General features: G+C 40.2%; 1 protein-coding gene across 1 annotated transcript in view; it reads right to left on the minus strand.

The window, feature by feature from the left end:
* TMEM132B (transmembrane protein 132B) overlaps window positions 1-25,245 on the minus strand; it is a 260,407-nt gene that overhangs the window by 63,272 nt on the left and 171,890 nt on the right. The window contains exon 4 of the mRNA XM_009555727.2: window positions 19,231-19,417. Within this exon, the coding sequence (XP_009554022.2) occupies window positions 19,231-19,417 (187 nt within the window). The remainder of the gene's footprint in view (window positions 1-19,230; window positions 19,418-25,245) is intronic.

The raw sequence follows: 25,245 nt of genomic DNA on the forward strand, positions 1-25,245 counted from the left end.
CATCAAGTCCAACCATTCCTAACACTCCCTAAACCATACCCCTCAGCACCTCATCCACCTATCCCTTAAAGGTGACTCCACCCCCTCCCTGGGCAGCTGTTCCAGTGCCCAATGACCCTTTCCGTGAAAAATTTTTTCCTGATGTCCAGCCTGAACCTCCCCTGGCACAGCTTGAGGCCATTCCCCCTTGTCCTGTCCCCTGTCACTTGGGAGAAGAGCCCAGCTCCCTCCTCTCCACAACCTCCTTTCAGGTAGTTGTAGAGAGCAATAAGGTCTCTCCTCAGCCTCCTCTTCTCCAGGCTAAACAACCCCAGCTCTCTCAGCCGCTCCTCATAAGACTTGTTCTCCAGCCCCCTCAGCAGCTTCATTGCTCTTCTCTGGACACGCTCCAGAGCCTCAACATCCTTCTTGTGGTGAGGGGCCCAGAACTGAACACAGTACTGAAGGTGTGGTCTCACCAGTGCTGAGTACAGAGGGAGAATCACCTCCCTGGACCTGCTGGTCACTCCGTTTCTGATACAAGCCAAGATGCCATTGGCCTTCTTGGCCCCCTGGGCACACTGCTGGCTCATGTTCAGTCACTGTCAACCAACACCCCCAGGTTCTTCTCCTCCAGGCAGCTTTCTAGCCAGACTTCTCCCAGTCTGTAGCACTGCATAGGGTTGTTGTGCCCCAAGTGCAGGACCCGGCATTTGGCCTTGTTGAACCTCATGCCATTGGTCTCAGCCTGTTCAGATCCCTTTGCAGAGCCTCCCTACCCTCCAGCAGATCCGCACTTCCACCCAGCTTAGTGTCATCTGCAAACTTGCTGAGGGTGCACTCAATGCCTTCATCCAGGTCATTAATAGAGACACTGAACAGGGCTGGACCCAGTACTGAGCCCTGAGGAACCCCACTTGTAACTGGCCTCCAGCTGGAGTTAACTCCATTGACCACCACTCTCTGGGCCATCCAACCAGTTTTCCACCCAGGAGAGTGTGCGCCTCTCCAGAGGCTGACAGTTTCTGAAGCAGAATGCTGTGAGAAACTGTGTCAAAGGCTTTACTGAAGTCCAAGAGGACTACATCCACAGCCTTTCCCTCATCCAGGAATCCCTCATCCAACATCTCTTGTCTCTTCAAGCCACGTAAGTAAGGAATCCTGAGTCCACCTTGCAGTGTCCTTATCCTTTCCTTATATAACACAATGCTTTCAGTAAAGCTCTTCCAAAGTGAAGGAAATAACCTGGGAGGTTGGTTTGTGCATACATGTCTCATTATTTCCTCCCAAGACTAGGGAGCTGACAAAAGTGGTGGCACTTTGGTCTTAAGGAAAGGTATTACAGCCTTAGGAAGCTTTGCAAGAGCTGATCTGCAGAAGTTGCACGTCTGCACCTGACAGTTGGCACTGGAAAATGGCTGAATCTGTTCAGTGTTTCTAAATGAAACTCATTTCAGAACAAGTAAGGCCTAAGCACAAAAGTGATTTGTCATCCTCAGCACTCCATGCTAAATCACATTTATACGCTCTGATTCTCAATTGTAATCCTCTTTGGAATTGGCTTAATTGTTGGGCTTTTAAGAGCTGGGGGTCAGGTACAGACACTGAATAATGAGTGAAAACTGCAAAGGCAAAGTAAGAGTCTGACCAATTCTGCTGTTTATCTGAGAAGTGCGATGTAACAAAGAAGGGAGGCAGCTGGAAATTGCAAGAGATGCTTTGAAAGAAAGCACTTTGAATCGTCGCTGGTTTATTGTTGTTTCCATCTATCTGATTTTTTTCCTTTGCATAACAAAAAGTCCTGCTGATTGCTGTTATTGCCTGGGGTTTTTGTACTTGTCATTCCCACACTCAATGTCAGTGTTTTGTAGGCTTCCAGAGTACATCAGACTTTGGACCAGAGTTGGCTCTAGCCTATCTAAATATCCTGTTAATCACAAGAGAACGGTGGTACACACAAATCTGGTCTGTCCTTAGGGGTCAAGTGCCATTTAAAACTACTCTTAAAGCACAAGTCAGGAGTATTTGTAATGATATTAAATTAAATGGCAACGCAAACTCAGGGCGAGGCAAACTGGGGCAGCGAGTCTTACTCAGATTTCACTTATAACAGGTATGGATTTAAAGGGACATAAATATGAGTCACCTCCAAATTTAACAGTGGGCAATTATGCTTGAAGTGGGATGGTACTTACGCTGAATTTGGTATGGTTTTGAGGGCTGACTTACAAACAGCTGTCTGTGATTTATTATATAGAGAATATGGTATAATTCCATTAATGCCAGCAGGATATCTATGCATTTCACAGCAGCAATATCAGGGAATGTGGACCTCTTCCACACACGAATACATGATGCATGTATTTTTTGCATAATTTTTTTGCTCCTCCTTTGCATAAATATTTGGAGCTATAGTTTACACAGCTCTACTCCATCCTCAAAAAACATGGAAAAATAATTCGGTTGCCTGGTACATCTGAAGTTGCATTATGTCACCTCTTGTATATAAACAGATTTTTTAAAAGAGCAAAATCTTCAATAGATGCTATAGAAGATCCCTGACTTCGATGGGGGACTTCAAGTACATGATCTTGTACAAAGAAAATGGTTAATGAATACAATTCTGTTAATTCATGCGCTCCCTAATTTTTCACGATTGCTACTATTAACTTGCGCACCATGCAGCCTTAATGATTTTAGGTTACATTTTATACTACATGCTTCTATTTATAAATGGTTTATAAGGAAGACTAATCAATATTTATTAGGCATTTTAAGTGTGCGACAGACACGAGTAGCATGTGTTAGAGAAGGTTATAGGCACATCAATAGAAGGATTATAAATGCCTATAAGCTCTGGCTTTTAATTAACCCATTGAGCCAATAGGATTCTCTTAACAATTTTAATAGCAGGTTATCCAATTAATAACAGCTTTTATTAATAACAAAGTCTTTGTAAACTATTGTAAATGCAATCCTGTTACATCAGGAAGCAATTCTGTGACCTATCACATTGACAAGTAATAGAGAGAAATCTGTAGGTTTGGTTTTTAAATGCCACTCTCCTCCTGAAAGCTTGAACTAATCCTGTAACATTTCCAGTGCCAACACCATTACAGCACCTTTCTGGGATTTGGGCATTTTATCATACGTCCTTAGGGTTAAGTTCTGCTGTTACACACATACATTTAAGTCTCACAGGAGCCACTAGAGCTGCTTGCTGTGCATATCTCCGCATGTAGGAGGGCACAACTTAGCCTTTTTATTTACAGAACCATTAATCAAATTACTGCAATTAAATATCAAATCAAATTGCATTAAGATAACATTAAGCACACAGGAAGTCAGAATCAGAACTTCTATTAGCGTTAATGGGAGCTACACGTGCTTAGTTTTTAATGCCCCTCTCTATAAGCTATACCCTGAAGCACGGAGCTTAAACCAACATACACAAAACCAAAATTTTATGCAAACATTCCTTTACAATGTCCTACTTTCTGCATTATTTCCAACCGTTTGTGTTGGTTTCCTGGTATTTTTCTCTTAAGGCGAGTTAGCCTTCATGAAACGGAAGAGCTTTATAAATGACATTTTCTGGTCGACTGAGAGCAGTTGAGCACCACAAAATTACTAACTTGCAATTAATCCACAGGGTACAAACTTCAATAACAAATCCATTTGAGATTATGATTTTCTGCTTTATCGTCAATCCAACTCTTCTCTAAATAACTGTAATAGTAATAGAGATTTCTGAAAAAAAAAAAAAGAATCAAGAGGAATTTAAAAGCCTGCTTTCTTCACTGTCACACCCAGAGAAATGACAACCAGAAGCACAGATCTGTGCTGCTGCTGAGTGCTGACAGAGCTGTGGGACCACCAGCTTGCCAACAGCAGTGGCCAGCTATCTTCTTGTGAAACTGTTCCCAGGTCCTCTTTCAAGCACCAGCTGCACGACCCAAATCCCAGCAGCCACATCCTCCAGGCAGCCGCGAGCTAAGCAGGAGGTGAGATCCGTCACTGCGGAGGTTTTGCATCACCTAGGAAACGAAGGGAATCCCCCCCAAAGTCTTGACTTTTTGCCATAGCAATAAAGGGGAAGGAGTAAGGATTCTGCTCCTTGAGCCATCAGGAGTGTATTACAGCATGCCAGTAAACCGCAACAGATAGACAGGAAACCTCCCCGAGGAGCCACACAAACTAGTTAGCGGAAAATCATCACTGAAATGGAAAACGCTGTTATTATATCAGACTCCTTATAGATTCTTGCTGTATTCCCAATTTAATGTTTTCTGGTGGAATTTTACAGGAGAATTAAAACCAGTGAAGGATGTTTGCTTATCCACTGATCAAATTAGCACAGAACGCTGTGTGCCTATATTTTCAGCTGGAGAAAAATATTAAGAAGATTCAATATTTATATAATGTTTTATGGAAGTTCAATAGAAAAATCCAATATAATTTGCCAATTAAAATCACCTGCTAGTTGACTTACATCCATCACTATTACCTCAAGCCACTGTATACTGAAGCTATTCACAGAATAGCGTTATGTGAACATACATAGGTTAAAAATTAGTAATTACTGTCTAGACAATTCACTGCTAGCTATAGCTAAGTGAATATCATGAATAATGTATTAGATGAATTTTGCATTCCTTTTCCTCCTTGTGAATTGATCATGACCAGTTAGGAAAACTTGAAAATGTACTCATCTATCACGACTATTTTCTATGCGTAACTCTTAACCTGAATATTTTTCCACCAAACAAAGCTATTCTAATTTATGTTTTGAAATTCACATTATGGGATATAAGGTAGGGACTCTATTGGGATTGTTGTTACTTTTTCCCTTGAGCACATAATCACGTAACCAGCAACAATGCAAAAGTGCTCTTAAAAAAAAAAACCCAAAAAACTAAAAACGAAAAACCACCCAGTTTGCAGCTCATTTTGTTGTATAAGTTATGTGATTAAGAATACAACTTATAAGCAATAACTAGTTGTAAATTTTAAATGGCAACTTTACAACTGAAAATAACCCATAAATGTGAATGTATGTGAATGCTATTTTTTGTTCTACAAAAGCTCAAGTACGCATGTGTTTCCAGGAATTTATCATAGTACTTTTAACTGTACTGTAGATTTAAACACAATCGTTTTTACTATGCGTTATTTCGTTCTTTCTATTCATTTGAGCCGCTGCTGTTGCCCAACAGCATCAGTCCTTACAAACTTCTAGAAGAGTAACTGCAAGAGAGGGTGGACCCCAAGCCTTCCCTTGTCCGAAGCATTAAAGTTATACCCATTTTGTGAGTAGGAAAGGTTCAAAATGAGAGACTGAGAGCAGGCTCCTCCTCGGAGTCCACAAACTAGTGATGAAGTAGGAAGTACATCATCCTCGCTTTGTGTTTAGAACCCCACAAGCAAAGGGAGAAGGATAAGCAATAGCTGAACTGGGGGAACACTTGGAAAATGTGTCATTTGGCTGAAAGGAACACAGGTAATTGTGTTTCTCGTTATCATCTTCAGCTATGTACTCTCAAAATCTCTGCAACATTACTACTAGACTAAAAGATATTGCCCAGCACCACGTAAGATGCACTCCCTTTCCCCTTCTCGGCACTAGCCTCACTAGGAAGCTCCTGCATCCCACCACCTTCCAGGATGCTCCTCTGAAGCGCCAGGGCGTAACTGGGCGGACTTGGACACACAGAACTCACGGAAAGGACACTAAAAATACCCTTCTTTATTATCTATAAGAGCCACAATTTGCAGAGAGATGTCTAAAATCAAGGTCCATTCAAAAATCCCATGAAGTGACTACCTGCAATACCTGATGTCTTAATGACTTTCAGAAATCCAGCCATGAGATGCTCTTGAAAATCTTATCTCAAATTCTATAAATATGCCTCGCAGTACTTCACAGTGATGGGGCTATCACACTCGTAGGGCTGCAGTTGTGCTTTTAACACAGATCGCTGGTCCCTGGAAACCAGACAATATTGCATGGGAAACATTTCTGAGTTCTACCAGCAGATTAGATTTAGATTTGAGCTGGCAATCTAGAGGCAAAAAGCTAAACAAGCATTACAGCTTCCTGTTCTGACACAGAATTTAATGGGATATTTTCCCTTTGAAATTTGTTCTTCATTAGGTGAGCTTCAAAATGGAGGGTGAAACAATGAGTGTTTTTAACTCTGCAGCAGATCAAATGCATTTTGTCATCCACGCTGTAAGGAAGAAACAACACACTAACAAAGGACAGAGACCAAATATTCTGCTTGTCACTTAATTCTATAGTAACACGAAGTATCAAGACTGTTAAACCAACACCAAAAATGCTACAGTGTCCAAATGGCTCTGCATTTTCTTCCTATCAAACTTCAATTCTTGTGGTGCCTCCTCTTTCAGAGTCAAGTCAACACTCCAGGAATTAACTTGCTCCCAAACACATTAAAACAACACAAAGAGAAGGACATGCAGGAAAAGGATTGAATGAAGTGCGATTTCTGGATTATATTTTCTTCCTTTTCCCTCCTACTCTTTCTTACAACCTTACTGGAAGACTTCACAAGCAGCTGCAGCAAATTCTAACAGTGATAAGGGCGTACATTAGGGCAAGGTTCTTCCTCTGCAAGAATTGAGAAGAGTGGGTTTGGACTCTCTCCCAGACCCCAGTACAGGAGCCACGCCAGTACTGGTCTCATGGCATTGAGGTTTTGGGCAGTTGTATTCCCAGAAGCTGTGAAAAGCAAGCTGGAATGACAAGAGTTACTGCCATTTCAATGTATTTACCAACCCAGAATTAGAAGGTCCCAAAGATTATGCAAAACTCTATCAGCTTCTACCCATCCTTGTCCACAGCCTTCAGCACGGTACCAACATTTCATCCCTTGCAATTCTCCAGATCCATTTCTTCCTGTAGCTACAGTAGGGAATATATTTATTATCTCTCAAAGAACCTGGAATTTGCAGCATCTGCTCCTCTCTGCCCTCATTGATGCTGATGCCCTCGCTCCTGCCATGCCCATGAAGGTGTTCTGTCTTCTGCCCTGGACTGATCTTGAAAGAGCTCAGACAAGCACCAAGCAGTACAAAATGCAGCTTTGCCTTCCTGCTTCAGAGGAGGCAGAGTCACACAGAATATTATTACAAGGCTGTCCCAAAGCACCATGCCGGAGTGTCTTGATTATCTTAATAAAGCTGAAGCTTAGCAGTAAAGCTGAGGTACCTTTGGAAGAAATTTCTTTATGCACAATTGCTGCCTATAGGCTACATTACAACTTCTGAAGCGCTCCAATTGCTGCTCTGCCTCATCTTCATGATGCTATTTTAATTGAATTTAAAAAATAGCAATTACATTTTAAATAATCCTTAAGCCTAACTAATACTGGGGCCATGTAAATCAGAAGTAATTACATTAAGGTCAATTCCAGCTTTGAACAAGAGTCGCCTTAAATAGAAATGACCATTTGAAAAGAAAAGCTTTCAGTGCAACACATACATAAGAAATATAGTTCAGTATCTGCTTGGAAACAACATGGTTTGTTTACAAAAGCTAAGAACTATATGTATCATTCGTACATATATACACAATACAAAATTAATTCATGCAGAAGGGCCTCAGTTCACTGTACATCTTATAAACACAGGCTGACAATTTAATAGTCCTAATAAGACTTACTCTCCAGCTAGCAGAACAGCTCAAAAACAAACATAATTTTGTTCACGTGTGCTCATTATAATCACGTGCTGATTTAATTAACAGGAATTTCAGTATCTCTGAGATTTCTTCTCTGCTTTACAAATGATGCCCTTTTGATAAGGTCTTTAGTTCAAATTACTGGCCAATCAGCTGTAGATCAAAACTAGAATGCTAAGTTAATTGGCAATAAAACCAGAATGAGCACTCTGGAAAAAAAATATAGATGAGCCAAATTATTGGATAATTGTTAAGGAACAAGAAGAGTCTTATTGGAGGTAGACAAAGTAAAAGCTTTGTAGCTCCATCCAGAACACTGTGTTTCCCCAGTATGGGTCCTGTTAATGGTCTGTACAGCTCATAAAAATCCTTTCAGACTGGCTGTTGCAATCACTCAAGAGGTTCACTGTGCCCTGATTCCTGGCCTGCAGGAGGCTCTTCCACTCTTGATAGTCTGTCAAGGGATCCCTCCATCAGCTTGTAGCAAACTCCCATCGGCAAATTTTTCATAAAGATAGAGAAACAAACCTAGAGGAACAGAGGCAACCAAACAGCCTTCCAGAGGCAGCAGTCATAGCAGCTCGGCAGAAGAGCACCTCTTAGCATTTTCCTCTGCACATTTATTATCGGAACCACTTACTACTAACAAGAATTTAGTGTCCATGCATCCTTGGAGAGGGTTTCCTAAGAATAGTAACTCTCCACACGGATCACAAAGACCCAAGATCACAAAAACACCTGGATGTCCTCCTACCCTTGATAAATGGAGAGTGTGTTAACTGCTCCAAATACAGTGTTATTTAGAAACACTTAAACACAGCTGCTACAGGTAATTGTCAATCAGCTCTGAATTAGTTTCTTTCCAAAGATGGGGGTGTGCAGTGCAGAACTCAGGCATCATAAATCTGAGCCTCACAAAGAAATACCTCCAGAGCATTACACTTTTAATAAGAAGGCAGGGCAGAAAGAACATGGAAGTGGCAATGTATGCAGCCTCTGCGTCAAAGAAAGAGATTAATCACTGGAGCAGACACAGCATCGACCGGGAGCGGGGGAGGACGAGGCCATGCAGCTTGCCAGGCATGGCCACACGGCACAGGGAGGAGACGTGCAGTGTTGAAGAGCAAGAGTGGGGAGAGATGTCCCCTTTATCTCTCCCCTGCAGTTGCTTGCCTGGATGATCATTAATTAGTTCTGAAACTGCGTTTTACATTGATGACAAGGAAGAAAAGCAATGCCAGACTTCAGATGTTTCTGACCACATTATCTAGAGACAGATGCTAGTGCGGGGTCAGAGCAGGGTTCTCACAGCACAGGCAATTCTGCCCCATTCCTGGTCGTGGCGAGATGGAACATTTTTAAAGAGAAAGAGGGAATATAAAAAGCCAGCTTGATATGCTGGAAGGGCCTTTGTTTCATGGGGTAATCGCCAGCATTCATCCAAACTGCAAACAGCTAGCAATATGTGGTCAAATCACTGCAATTTGGTAAGCTTCAGAATTATTTCCAAGAGGAGGATTAGCGGAAAATGCTGCCTTTAGGACTTGATCCTGAGTAGCTTGCAACAGGATCTCTGAAACACTTGGCATCAGCACACCCTGCATATTCGTTAATATTTTGGACTACGGTTGTAACAAGTATCAGCAAGTGTATCTAATTTGATGAAAGAAAATTATTGGTTTACAGTGGAATAACATGGTGCTTTTACTCAAGCAGGCATAAAACATGAGTATGAAATCCCTCATATAATCTCTAGCTATTGTCATTCAATGTTTATCATTCAACACAGTTGAATACAATTCTTATCTTTGATGGATGTGGCACACAATAGCTGTTTTCTTGAGTGTATCATAAATATTAATAGTATTCACAGAGCTTCTTAAAATTTGTTATGTCACATTGCTTTCATGGAAACACTCAAAGTGCTATTATTTTTGTCCCACCAATAGTAAATTCTCTTCTGCTTTGTTTCTCTTTTACTATCAAAATTAAATGGAAGAGCGTATTTAACTGAGCAGAGGGAAAAAAAGGATAATGGTTCACACTGAGCAATTCCAAGACCTAGTTCAGATGCCCAGAATGAGATTGAACAGGAAAAAATGCTATATCCTTTGGAAAAATACAGTTCAGTTAAAACTGAAACACTTCACGAAATTGAAGCAATTTGGCTGCAATCCTATTTTCAGAAGAACATCAAGAAAGAAGGTTGATATTATCAAAATGCTCCTTCTCTGCCATATTCAGAATGGGGCGTTATCACTTAAGAAAAATAAAGCGTTTTTTCAAAACTAAATATTGGCACATTTTTTAACCAAATTTAACCAAACATCTCAGTTTTACAAAGAAAAATGTTTTTCCACTGTTAAACAATTTGGATCAATCCAAAATAACTTTTCTGAATGTCTGTTCACGAAGCATGTTGAGATCTCCCGGCTTTGTTCAGTCAGAGCAAAGCCCCATGTTACTCTCCTTGTGACATGCGCTTCCCACCCATTCTTCCTCCAGCGTATTCCAAAGGATCAAACTTAATACAGTTTTCAGTCGTTTCTATTTTTGCTGATACGTTTCAAGAAATCTTTTAAAACTTCCTCTTTCTCTACAAAATTCACCCTGTGGTTGTCAGAACAGCCTTACAAAACAAAACCACTTAATTCTCTATGACGATTAATTTGAGGATGGTAATAATTGTAGAAGATACTATCTGTGCTACAGAGACATAAAACCCTCCTACGGGGCATGAGAAATACAATAATACCAAAGAATTTATTTTTTCTTATTCTATATTCCTTCCACAGTATTTAATTTGCTTTGAGTTTAAAATCAATCCTTCCAGTGTGGGGTTTTAGTGAATCTCAAGGCTTCAATACTGCTCCCAAGAATTAATGTGAAAATTCACACTCAGATCTGGGAGTCACAGATTCTGGTTTTAGTTTTAAAACAATCTTGGTCATCCCGCATATTTCTAGGATGAAGATGTACTCTACATTGAATTTACTTTGAAATACTTTTCCTATGAAATGATAAACTTTGTGAATGTCAGAATCGTGTTCTGTACAGTTCACTTTGCATGTACCGCAAAATAGATGCACTGTGTAATTTAACGGGAACTGCAAGGCCAAAGGTCAAAATTATCGCAAGTAAGTAATACACATTAAATGCAATGGATAAGCACATATGGGACATTTTGCACATAAATACATTTTAACCAGACTCTAAAAAATGTATAAATCATCTGGGTTTGCTAGAAATGACTGATCCTATTCAGGTATTTTTGACGCCCAAAGATGAAGCATTCTGGGGTTTTATAACTGACTCCAGAGAGAATGAAGAAAGGCTGCAAAAGCTTGACTTTTTCTTATTTTAGTTTAAGGTGAAGGTAAGCTTCTTTCTATGTCTGGGTCAACTTCCCTCTTGACATGTGTTTAAACAGAAGCTTTATTGCCATTAGCAAAAATTATTTCTGTAGGAAAAATTATTTATTTATTTATTTATTAAATTTTTAAACACCCCTTTTTTAGATTCAACAGCACTCTGTGTAGGAACACAGACACTCAAATTCGCATTAGTTCACATCTCTTAACTTATACTGAATTAAAATGAATGCACAGAAGAAATCTTTTCTCCAAAGAAGGGCACAAGAATCCTCATGAATGAAAGCCATGGCAGAATCTGAATAATGGAACAGGACGTAAGCTGAGCAGACTCATGGGCAAAAGCTACAAAACATGAGGAGTAGTACCAAGAAACACATCATTTCTAAGCTTTAAAATGACTGCTTATTTAACTAGAGGGTCACACAGGCGTCGCTTAGCATGGAGAACCGCTGCATATCACAGCTGGATGTGGATGCACATGAATCTGTCTTGAGTTTGTGCCAGAACCTCAGTTTGCTTAAGGGCTTGCACAGGGAGACTACTGCTTTCCAGGCATCTGACAACATTCCCAGCACAATCCAGGCACTCCCAATTCCTGCCTCTTTTACGCAGGGCAGACAAACTCAAATATTTTTGAAAGAGTTTTTTTAAGGCAGTCAATCATTTTTGGAAAATCTTCCCACAAAAATATTGTATGTTTTTAATTGAGCCTTTAAACTGGAACGGCACGCAGCCATTACTGGGAAAGATATACGAGTATGACAATGGTAGACTCTCCATGAAGAAGAGCACAAAGCCATGCCACTTCCACTGAAAATGAGGATTTGGTGGCATTCATTCCAAACCGCACTTCCCCTCCTGTTCCTCACTAGATACCTCACAGCCAAAGCTAGAAGTACAATAAAAAAACCCAAACAAAACAACGAAACCACCCTCACCCTGCATTCCCACTTTTTCTATATGCAAAACATTGCACTCAGCAATTCCTTTTCATCCTGAGTTAAAGAAACAGGTATCTTTAAGGACAATTTTCTCGGGTGTTCTTGTCAGTACATTTGCCCGCAGCAACTGGAGATGCTATTATTCAGCCTCCAATTTAAAAGAAACCATACAGCCATCTGTGCTTCTAAGTGATTCACAGCATTAGTAAACCATTAGTCAATCAATAGATTACATTTTTGGGGAAGAAACAAGATTTTTGAAGACATAGATTAAATACTTGTAGGATATACAGAAATATTTCAGGCTGAGGAGCTCAGAGCCCTGGTGAAATATTGATCGTTGCATTTGGAAAACACTTTAGAATAATGACAGTCTAAGAATTACGATTCTATTACTATAGAAGAAAGGACCTGTAGCACATATATCTAAAACATCAGTGCTGCCAGTCACAGACCAAGCCATCATTTTCCTAGATAAAAAGAGAATGATAGATATTCATCTATTATTAAACCTATTGTTCCTCAAGCCTTCAGCCTCAGCTGGAGCCTTCTTACAAAAAAACAGTTAAAATATATCTCTTCAATGTCTTGTTCTTTACTTTGACTAAGTTCCTCGTTGCCTAGAAACTCTCTAAAAGACCTGGACTTTTATTTTCTTATTATTCCTTTTATCCCAACTGTTAGATAGATAACAGATTAATCCAATCACATTTATTTGTGACAGAAAGCTGGATGACAGGCTCAAAGCCGGCGAAGTGTTTGTTTCCTGTACCCCAGGAGTCAGACTCTGCTGACTACCCTGCCACCAGGTATGCTTTCCATAACTATGGAAATTGGAGGTTAACATCTATTCAGAACAAGAGAGAGAACTGTGAGAATTGTATCACCACTGGATAGAACAAATTTACCTGTGCTATCAGGTTCTGTATTTAGTAGGACATACACTTCCACTTCACGAGATCATTACATTGCAAGCCTATTCTATTAAGACAAATCAAGCCATCTAGATTAGATCCAACTTTATAGTGTTCTGGCAGATCTGCTGGATGCCTTAAACACACCTTCGAATGCATTAGACATCAACCAGATTCACAACTTGCACCCTACATCAATGCCATAAAAGCGATTTTAAAATAACCACCTGCGCGTCTGGAGTTAGTCGCTGTGATATCAGAAGGGAGATTCTTTTCCTGATATTTGGTAACGTATCAAAATAGTGGAACCAAAAAGATCTTCAAATGTGGTTGTGTTCCACCTCCTCACCTTGATCTGTTATTCTACTCAACATGATGAAAATGGATCACCTTCTACTTTTGGGGCCATTAGTTCCACATGTTAATCTGTACAACAGATGTTGGAAGAATCAATTATCAGAGAACTTCATTGTCAAAAAGTAAACAAGATAAGCCTCACAGGAGCAATGCAGCTGCCATCTTCATCTGACACTCAGTGCATTGTGGAATGTTGAGCTGAACAGCCGGCCCCAGATCCTCAAAGGTGTTTAGGGATGCGTTTGTATCTTGCAAAGAGGACAGTGCAGTAATGCTTAAGCAAGGAGCCTGCACGCTACCTCCACAACAGCCACCTCGGTACAGTCTTCAGTCACATTCATTTTCTAGAGGTAAAATTTCTCAACCTTTTTCTTTTATCTTATGGTAAAAGCTTAGACAAAACTAAACACTCCTCTGCTCCTCCAAGGAAACCTCCAGGAGTCAAATATTTCGCCTTCTAAATAGGCTGCAAATTAAGGGAGTAATCCTCCCTTCCATGCGTTTTTACCTGAATTAAATCAGCTTAAACAGTTATGCACAGCTTTAGGTGATAAAACACCTTTTAGATTCTTCAAAGCCACTCATCTGTGCTGTCATTAGTTCATGGCGGTATAAATGCTGCCTCTTTTCTAACCAAATTTTTTGAGATAAAAAGTGATAATAGTGTAGGATTTTTTAAAGTGCCTGAAAAAGTGCCTTTAGGAGTATGAGAAATGACTTACAAATCATTCAGAAACAGGTAAAACCGAGTGAGAGTGACTTAGTTTATATTTAATTTTCCATTCTTATGAAGCTTGGTTTATGCAGGTCTAACTAATTAACATCTGTAAAGTTTTCTGGAAATATAAAACATTACATAAATAATAATAATGGTAGAGTATCTAAGGGAAAAATTTGTTAACTTGTGTGGAGTTTTAGAACTTTGCATTTATTTATTTTCACTATGTAAACAGGCCCACCCAATCCCTTTCAGCTATCAGAAAATGCTCCAGCCGTTACACGACAATGCATCTTCACTTATGTGCCACAGTTCTCAGAAAATTAATTTAGAGTAATTTGCAAAGTTGTACTTACAGAGGAATACACTCACTTAGATGGTTTAATTCATTTTTCTGCCCCACTGTCCCCCCTAACAGGAACCTCACTGCACAGCTCCTGGCATTCAAACAGCAGCACTCTGAAGAATTTCAGAGGTTGCAATGTCTTGAGCTCAGTGTGTTCTCAGCCTGTTGTCCAAAGAACTTAAAATTTCACTGACCGCTTCTAAAGCAATCTGAAAAAAGGCAGCTAAGAAAGAATCATTGATTTCCCTACATATTTATATCTGGCTGTCGTAAGACACCTTGTCTCAATGCATATATGTTTCTACCTCTATAGCAACACAAGAGGACAACTATGCATATATGCAACTTCTATGCTCAGAAGAGGTGAATTTTCTGATCTAGCCTCATCTACAGAAAAAGAACCTTCCAGGAAAAAAACCTGCAGGCTGTTGGCATAAGCACTTTGGGAGATCAGCTAGTTTATAAAAGAAAGGCTAGGTAGGATAGGAATGCGAGACCTGGAATCTTGTGTGTTCATCTCAGCATAAGTCAAGGAGCATTGACTACTAGACACAATAAAGAATCTGTTTCTAAAATGGCGTAAAATGCACCCAGCAATCCCATCTGGGATCAGACTCTGTGTAAGGCTGGAAACAGTGCCAGTGAGACAATGAGCGCTTTGCACTCTGAATTGATTTTGAATTGGTGCCGTTGTCACCTGCTAAGGGGGGACAAGGCCACGGTTGGACTGAACAAAAACTAGGGGAGTTGGTTGGGAAGAGGGGACACAGGTTGAAAGACACTTTATGTCCTTCCACGACTCCAAGCATTACTCAAATAAAACTGAATGTGTTTTCCCATGCTACACCAGCTGTACACACACAGCCTGGGTCGCTTCCCTTTCCACACTCTTGTCAACAGCTGGGAGTGATCGTAGAGCTTAACAAGAGCATTCCCCATTGCGCTCCTCTATAATAAGTGCTACAGGACTGAAGCCTCTCAGCAGGTATCCGATTCACAGGCAGAGCTATCAGAACAATTCCACAAAGAAAGTTGACCCTTCCAGCAGCAATGGGGTTATCACAGCTGTCATCCAAATCAGCTCCTGAGGGAGGTGTAGGCTGCACGCAGTTGTGATTGCTCATCTTGATATTTTCTCTTTCCTTTGCCACGCCAGCCAAGGATGGTCTGCATTTCCACACGACCCTCTCTGCGCACTTTCCTACCATGCACAGTCTGTGTTGCTCACCCAGTCTTTGCTGCTCTCCCAGCAAATCCTAAATTACTAGACTGTGCTGTTTCCATCTGGATGTAGTTTCCTTGAAAATCCCAACTGTCTATCCCTGTGCAGTTGCTGAAACTGGATGTTTCAATTAGAAGGAGCTCAAGGATTTGGGGAGAACTGTCAGATGATGCAGAAAGCAGGCTCGCTTTCAATATGCAATTTTGTTTTCTCTCATTAGTGCAAATGTTTTATTTATTTACATATTTGAATACACTGAATTTTGCAATAAATAACACTGAGATTTATTATACGGAGAATTGTATGATTCTATGATAGATAGGAGGAATTCCCAATATTCCAAGATTGCATTTTAGTCCTTGCTCCAAAAAATACATGCTCCCCCCAAGAAACCCACCCTATTTTTACATTTATCATACAGACGGAAGAACAGTTAGTTTTGCCACATTAAGTATTTCTGCTTTCCTTACAAGCTGACAAGTTTCCACTGACTTTCTAAAATCCTATCAAAGCTTAAGATCAAAGATCTCAGTTCCTTTTCAGTCACAGAATACAGGCATTGCAGTTTATCATGGTGTTCTTTCACCAAGCCGTGTCAATAACCTCATCCTAGGAGCAGGCACAGAGCATGGCTGATGAGTTCCATCCTTGCCAGGATTTCATCTATAGACTCTCCCTGGCCCTGCTTCCTTCTCTGCATCTCAAAACAGTGCTTATTAATGTACGGCTGGTTTGATACCAAAGAAGTAGCCAGAAATAATCCACAATATAAATTCATTACAGCAAGATTGTCTGTTAATAAGGAGCTATTTTTTGCTACATAATGTGCAAAAACCAGCTGTATCTTCACTTAGAAAAATCCCAAAAAAACCCTTTTCAGCCTTGCTACCAAATATAAATGTTAGGAGCATGAGATTTGATGTTAAGGCCTTCATAAATTTGCTAAAGCAAAAAAAAAAAAAACCCAAAAAAACAATAGCTCATTTCATCAGGTTATTAATAAAATTTTACCATGCAGTCTCCTATACTTTTATCCAAAAAAAAGGAAGCTAGTAATGAGAAAAATATCCCCACTGCTGTCCCCAGAGTCACCACAATGCAATTACAGAATAAATTTTCGGGGGGCTCTTTTGATTTTCTACTGTTTGTTTAAGAAAGTAGCATGAAAAACAAAGATAAGCTCATGACCAGCTGCAGCAACAGAACAGTGATATTCCAAACTACATGGAAGAGGAAGTCTTTTTATTAAAAGAAGCAATGGAAGAGGAAGTCTTTTTATTAAAAGAAGCAAAGTGGCCTACAGCAAGAGATCCACACATTAAAGTTTAGTTTTGTTTTGCAGGACTTCACAGCTAATTTCCCTTCCGCTAAGCTCTTAATGAATCCTCCTCAGTTTTCTCACTGGAAAGAAATTTTTCCTGTTCGTGACACCAAGCTGCATTTCTTCATGCAAATGCTGGTGTCATTACCACTGACACACCGTGAGGTTTTGCTGATGCTGTCAAAACGTTCACCACTGCAAATAAAGGACTAAATGTTTTGCTCAAACTTCCCAAGGAACTCCATGTTTTCATCTATAAACATTAAATGCTTACAATGAAACAGTGCACAGTGGAAGGGAAGAGCAAGTAATTCATGTTGGGTACAATGGCAAAGGCACAGAAACGCACTGGTTTCTGGACCCTTCTGTGGTGTTCTGGGGGCCACAGTCCAGGAGATGACAAACCCCTCCTTTATAGATACCACCTGCACTCAGAGGGAGACTGCCTTACCAGTGAGCCTGGCAAATCTTGAAGAGGAATGAACATTAAAATGCATTTAGGAATCCTGGGCCTCAGGAATTTGTTTCTCTGAACACAGGATGATGCGTAGTGTAGTTTTTTGTTGCTTCTGACTGGGTGATGCAGTGCCAGAATCTGCACCACTCAGTGACTGTGAAATGAAGCGGCACGGAAACCGGCAAACATTAAGGGAAAGAAATGCAAATGTATAACCCGTTGTTCCTGCCCCACTGCTGCCATCAGATCTCCTGTCAGCCTTGGGCCAAGCCACTCAAGGATGCTCACATCCAACAGCAAACAACAAGACCCCCATTTAAGGACGAAACAAGATGGTTTTTGCTTTACTCATGGGCTACTTTACAGTGCCAAAGAGTCAGAGATTAGATTGGCTTCACTTTGAATTCAGGTTCAGCCTCAGATTTTTTTCCAAGGACATTTAGACGCAGCTAACGTGGCCAACATCTGCCACAACTGCAAAGAGATGAAGTGAAACTCTGGCAAAACTCTGGCAGAGACAACAGCAAAGCTCTGATCCAACATTCACAGTGGGCTTTTGGGTTGGATTTCCTTTTCTTTTATACCTGTGGCACTGTGCACAGCACAGACTCCACGCTATCCATTTGAAACCAGCAATGATATGTGCGAGACGGTTGATGAACCATATTCTGCCATTATATCTGATTCACCATCTTTACTTGGGAACAGCTCTTCCACACAATGAGAGTTTTGTTTCATCTCCTACATGCTGAAAAAAAAAGGCACTAGAAGAAAACTCTCTATTGACTTTTCTGCATGTAATTCCTCATGTATCACTGGGCTGCCAGTAAGTGTAGCCTTTGGCAGTAGGAACTGGAAACTAAAATTATTTAGTGTCTTGTTTACCTTTACAAGGATCCGTCCTTGCTTTTCTCCTAGTAGGAGAATCTAGTAGTCATACCGGGTGAAACGACAATATTTGTTGGTTATGTGGTACAACAGATAGAAAACCAGCACAGACCAACTCAGAAAGGAAAGGAAAATGTTCACAAGAAAAGATATAAAATTTTCCAAAGTGTTTCTGAGGGAACTGGTGTAACATCCAGGCTCTCTGGCTGTTTCATCCAGGCTGTCTGGATGAACATCCAGGATGGAACATCCGTGCTCAGCGGATGTTTCTCTAATTTCACACCAGAATATCCCCACTGAAATCACTGGTCTTGAGGAAGTTTAAAGCTCTAGTACTAAAAAGTCCATCAGGTCCAAACGTAGGCCAAAGGCCCCTCCTGGAAAACGTGCGTTTGATTTTAGGAAGAGATATTTGCAATTTTTAAATAAACCATTCGCTTCGAGCTTTCTGCACGTGTACATCTTAAACCCTGCCTGGAAAATACGGCTGACACCTACATCTCCAGAAACTATTTTGTCCTTTCTCTGTAACTCAAAAGAGACCTTTTACTAAATTGACACTTTGCAGCTCACTGGACTGTGCGGCTCTTTGGGGAAAAGCAAAGCAGAAAACAGTCCAGTTGTTTGGTTTAGCAATGAAGTTTCCCACACACACATACTAATTTATTTCATTGAAAATGTCCCAACTAATTGCAACATTTACCCTTAGAGCACATGCGTGGCAGTCACATTTATACTCCAGAAGACAATGGCTCCAAAGGAGCTATTTCCATGTACCAGGCCAATAATCCACAAACGGTAAAGAATTTTCACAAAAGACTGAAATGGTTTCCAAGGAGCCATTATGGCATATCAGGTAAATAAAATATTATTGAAATGTATTTTTTGCATTTAAATCACTTGCAGCAGGTGCATAGGAAGTAGCATATAATAAAATGGTTCACATCCCCTTGAATACTAACAAGAGTCAATGGAAACATTTAGCAAAAAGAAGCTGCAGTAGATTCTTACCATCGCAAGAGGAACAATTCCCACAAACATTGTCCGGCTGACAAAGATCTCAGAAACCACCAGTTCACTCAGGGAGTCATCTCGAGGGTATTCCACCTGCCAGGTAATTTGCTGGGCCCCTGCCAGGCTGCTAGCGTTGTCGATCTCAAAGTCCATCTGCAGGATCTCATAGGAAGACATGTTTGCTCTGGGAAAAAAAAAAAAAACAAAAAACAAATTTACCAAATCAGTAGGATGCTAATAACAAAACAAATTTTCATTTTTCTTTTCTGTTTACCAGATTCACCATTAAATTCAACATGCAGACTTGGACACACTGAGAGAAACCTAAACCAAACTACACACTCGGCAACACTTACACTTTATAGACAGAGTGATGCTATATCTTTTAGTTTCCTGAAATGGAGGCATTTTTCCCATTAAATTCAGGCATTCATTCTCCATAATCACAATGAACTTACAGAATAATTCCCAAATCCGGAGAGCTGCATTGCACAGATGTTGCTAAATTATTTAGTATCGTATTATTATAATTTTGTTGCTGCAAATACCGATGCTCTTAAACAACAGAATACTTGGCCATTCCTCATGCTGTATCAGATATGAGCTCTTATGGCGGGGCAGGAGGAGGGGGGGTTTCAAATCCAAACTTGTCTATCTCAGTGAAAAAATGGATTTGCAGAAATTGTACATGACAAAAACTGTGGGCGGATTATCCCTATTTTCAATTCATGAAAACATTCTTCTGGTAAGGGAAGACCTTATCGCTTTCTACAACCACCTACAAGGAAGTTGTAGAGAGGTGGGTGTTGGTCTCTTCTCCCAAGTGATCGGTGATAGGACAACAGGGAATGGCCTCAAGCTGCGTCAGGGGCAGTTTAGATTGGACATTAGGAAAAATTTCTTCACAGAAAGGGTTCTCAAGCACTGGCAGAGGCTGCCAGGGAGGGGGTTGAGTCCCTGTCCCTGAAGGTATTTAAAAGACAGATAGATGAGGTGCTTGGGGATGTGATTTCATAGTAGACAGTTGGAGTTGATCATCTCTAAGGTCTTTTCCAACCTAATGATTTTACGATTCTACAATTGGTGCAGACTTATAATTATATGGTGATTATTAGATATTTCTCATCTGGAAAGTAATGTTTAAAGGTAAAGAAATGGATGTAAATGCATAGCATTCAGAACTATATTTAAAAATTACTTCTGCTTCTTTTGTTAACAGTAACACTTCACACTCTCCTCTGGTCTAACACTGCAAATATTAATAATTAATCTTCAGTTTAGTAAGACAGATATTATCTTCATGTTAAAATTAAGAAAGCAGACACATAGATTTAACCAATGGTGCTCATAATATCCACAGCAGGAACCTGTTTAGAAAACAGACCTTTGCTCATCCACTGCTTTACTTCCACATAATATTAAGGTACTTAACAAAGCAGCATACAAGTTCCTGCCCCAACTTCCCAGCCAAACATCTACAGTGTGGAGATTCGATGCAGCTTCCAAACGATGGAGGTTGGATGGAAAGGCAGCTAACCTGACTGCAGACCAAATCGCTTAATCATACTGCTGATAAGACAACTGATGTTATCAATATTACTGAAGTTTCAGGGTATGTGCTCAAAAAATACGCTAAAAATCTGAATTTGCAGCATGTTAGACCATTCTGTAATGACTTGAATGTGCTCTTACTGCGAGCACGAGACAGCTTGTTCCTGATAAAGGGATATGTCCCCTGTCCTGTCTCAGGGTACATCACCTGTGTGCCTTTCCCATAAAGAATTGACTCCAAGAGCTGTGTTCATAGAAAGTTTTAGCCTACTGCTACAAAGAACAGAGACTTAAAACATCCTTTTCCTCTTCCCAACTGCACAGAGGCAGAATCTGCTTCTGCCATATGTTTTTGAAGACGCATTGTAAAGAAAAAAAAAATCTGAACACGAATTATTGATTTTCATGTTTTCTTTCTGACAACAAACAACACAAACATATGCTTCAATGCCTGGAGGATAAATATTTTCCATGCTGACAGAAGATAATATCCACCTCCAGCAGAACTAGAAGCTATTAAGGCATTTTTTGGGTGGCCAACCAGAAAATCAGCAAAAACCTTTTATGACAAATATTATTACACAGTACTAGGGATGTAATTAAGTCATTTCTGTTAAGAATGTAACCACTGTGGGCACCATGATGGAGTGCTCAGCTTCACTGTTTTTGGTGTATCACTTCTGGCAGTTTGTTTTATCTAAATTACATAAAATTAACTCGTACAGAACACAAAATTTAGAGATGAGCTCTACACTAACTATGGATCTAGATATTTTAACTATCAAGGTATGTTTAGTTCTGCAATTTAGGTTCAACCTGTTCAAGTCAATAGTTGCCACACACAAAAACACCCACAAGTGCTTTCAAATTCGAAACAAAACCACTGATGGACATTTTTTCTCTAGATTCATCTCTTAAATACTATGTCAGGTTAGTCTGCACTGATAAATCCATTCCAGATGTCCCAGTGACTGGCACTTCTCTGAGCTCGGTCCATTATGCCTTCAATTGTTCCTTTCCTGCTTACACATCCAAAAAGCAATCATAATAGTGGTTTTATATTTTTAAGACAGACTGGGATTCAGGTCTCCCTAAGAAAAGCATGTCTCTGTGTGTGTGTCTTGCCTATGTAGCAAGCTGAAATAATTGCCAGGGAATAAAATTACTCTTGTGCCTGTAAATATGCAGAGAAAATTCACTGCATCCTTAGCACAGCTGTATAGCTATAAAAGACATAAGTTTCATTTAAAGGCAGACATGGTTATACACTGCTGGATTAGCAATGAGTCACTGCGCATCTAGAAAATCTTCCTCGGATCTAATTAATACTAGCGTTATGAACTACAGCAAAGATGACTTCCCAGGTCTCCTAGGACTTAGGACTTCTTGGGGTCCTGGCTCCAAAAAGAATCCTTATCATCACCTGGAAAAACCAATGTGGCTTGTCAATTGTTTTCTGCTTTGTCTCAGAAGCAAATCATCTATCATGACATTTTAATATTGATTAAAGAAGGGTCAACTTCTTTCCATTTGGACATATGCTGAAAGAGTACCTAACTGCTGTATTAAACCATCTTCCACTTATATCTCCAAAATATACAGTTTTAGAAAACCAGTATTCAACTTTCTGGACTCTTTTATTCAGCAGCAGGTTTCCGTTACGTTCAGAAGAGCCAGTCAATGAATTTTCTCTAAAATTATGGTCTCCCTCTTTCCTTCTTTTGGACAAAGATTCAGCCTTCAAGCAATGCCAAGTGTTGCGGTATCTGGGACACAGTACCCCATGAACTAATCCACCCTCTTTGTTCTAAGTTTCTTCCTGGGTTCCAACTATAACGAACGCATGATAAAATCTAAAAAGCAAGTTGCTTTCTTGCTCAGACTAGCACCTTCAACTGTCTGCTGCAAGTGTTATTCCACAGGGGCTTCTTTCCTAGCAGGAAGATTGGTACTATATTCATAATTCTTGCAGTTTATTAACCATCCTCTATAATACTGCGTGGGAGACCACTGCCTTTTGCCACTGAAATTGATAGAAGCTGCTAAAGTAAAACCAGAGATAAATTAAACCATAATCAAGACCTTAAAGGCCAGCATTTACTTATGTCAGCTCCATTAGCTGATAAATCCACCTTGCAACACCTGCATGTAATTTTCTCTCCTGGCTATGCAGCATTACACCATAACCCTCTTTAAACGGAGTCATTCCACCCTGCCGTGACAAATCTTCAGCTTTTAGTCTGATTTGTAGCTGATGGCCAATATGTTGGTCTTTGTAGTTGTTGTTGATCTGCAACTGCCAAGTGAAGACAAAACGCTACCAGTGGGAAAATCCACTAGCAGAGAAGACAACAACTGTAATTCATGCTGTTATCAGCCATTAAATCCTGATAACCAAACTTTCTCCTATAAACATTTTTCAGCTTTTTCTTAAGACTTATTCCATTTTTCTCTTAGATAAGTATGCACCATTAGAAAGAATCTGATGGAATCCAAGGACTATAAATCACTTCTCCTTTCCACATCGTTCTTCTCTTTTCAGTTAAATATTTCTATTGTCTAGTGAAGTCTTTTCCTGGTTTAGAAGGATTTTGCCAAACCCTAGTTTAGAGGAGCAATAAAAAAAAAAGTCAAAATTACTTTTATAAAAAAAAAAAAGATTATTTCCTGCAAGCACAAGGAAAAGACCTTATAATTTTAGGCAGCTGGCATGCTTGCTAATAAGTCCATTTCTATGGAAATGAGTTCATAACTATTAATTTTGCCTGCTCCTGATCTATTCTTGATGAGCCTTTCAAATTTAGAAAAGCACTTCATGATTCTCTCAATTTGGTAATTACTAACTCCCTTTGATGAATCCAGCCCAGTGTTTCAGACATGAGACATTCATTACACATTTTTCTTTCTGGTGAGAGGAGAAAAAGAAACCATAGGCTTGGATTTATTTCCTATCACAAACTCCAGTAAGTAGGCCTCTACTTCAAAGTTCAATTTATAATCCCATTTGTGTACTTTGACAATATTGCCTCAGATAGGTGCTAGAAGAACTCCCCAAACCTTGAGATTTCAGTACAGTTTCCTGTTGTCTTATATATCGCCTCATATATACCCTTAACATGTTGAAATAGGGTCCCCAACAGCCTCTGTTAGGAGGCACGTGATCCTTGTGTACAGAGTTTTAGCACAGAAAAGTAACTCCATGCCAAATAAATCCAATTGTATCTCCAACCAACTCCAGAATAAGAGGAGTTAATCAGGACATGAAAACGTTGCAGGTTGAGGGAGGTGATTCTGTCCCTCTCCTCCTCCGTTGTGAGATCTCATCTGGAGTCCTGTGTCCAGTTCTGGAATCCTCAACATAAGAAGGAGATGGAGCTGTTGGAAAGGGTCCAGAGGAGGCTACAAAGATGATCTGAGCGCTGAAGCACCTTCCATATGAGGACAGGCTGAGAGAGTTTGGGTTGTTCAGCCTGGAGAAGAGAAGGCTCCGAGGAGAACTTAGAATGACCTTCCAGTACCTGAAGGGGCTACAAGAAAACTGGGGAGGGACTTTTTGCAAAGGCTTATAGTGACAGGGCGAGGGGCAATTGCTATAAACTGGAGAGGGGCAGATTTAGACTGGACATAAGGAGGAAGTTCTTCACCATGAGAGTGGTGAGGCCCTGGCCCAGGTTGCCCAGGGAAGCTGTGGCTGCCCCATCCCTGGAGGGGTTCCAGGCCAGGTTGGATGGGTCTTGAGGACTCCAGTGGGAGGTGTCCCTGCCCATGGCAGGGGTGTAGAACTGGATGATCTTTAAGGTCCCTTCAAACCCAAACAATTCTGCATTGCTAAGTTCTCAAACTGGACTCATGTCCTGTAAGGGACACATCCAGGTGGACACTGTCAGGCATGCAGAGCCTGCCCGCCTTGCTCAGCTTGCCAAGTTGTAGCCAAAGTATTTCCTGTAGATGTACATAAAGCCATAAAGGAATGAGCACTCCACCCAGAGGCAGAGCCTCTCCTCAACTGAAAACACATCAGTGGAACAAATCACAGGCTGCACGAGCCACTATAACAATAAGGCTTGGGTTTCAAGTGCTCCTAAGCACCCTGCAGAACTCTTGCATCTATCATGTTACCTTGTTAAATGTATGCTGATTGATCTTTTCCCTGAATTTGCTAATCTATGCAAACAGAAGGAAATATATGTATATATTTTAAATCTGAATCTAAAACGTATCCAATATCAGATTTTGTTTCTCTACATTTATTACCTTATTAAGTATTTATATGGAACTACATAGGATTGTCTTTTTACAAAATAACAGATTATTTTGAAGGTTCACCATAGCTCTAATGTTAGAGATTTTAATAAGTACTACAAAATCACATAGCATTGAAATATTAGTGAATATAATTTATTGCTAATTCTGTCGAAGCCAAACATGGTATCATTGAATTAAGTACTGGAATGAGACACA

This window comes from Cuculus canorus, chromosome 17 (genome assembly GCF_017976375.1).
Source record: "Cuculus canorus isolate bCucCan1 chromosome 17, bCucCan1.pri, whole genome shotgun sequence".
Lineage (NCBI taxonomy): Eukaryota > Metazoa > Chordata > Aves > Cuculiformes > Cuculidae > Cuculus > Cuculus canorus.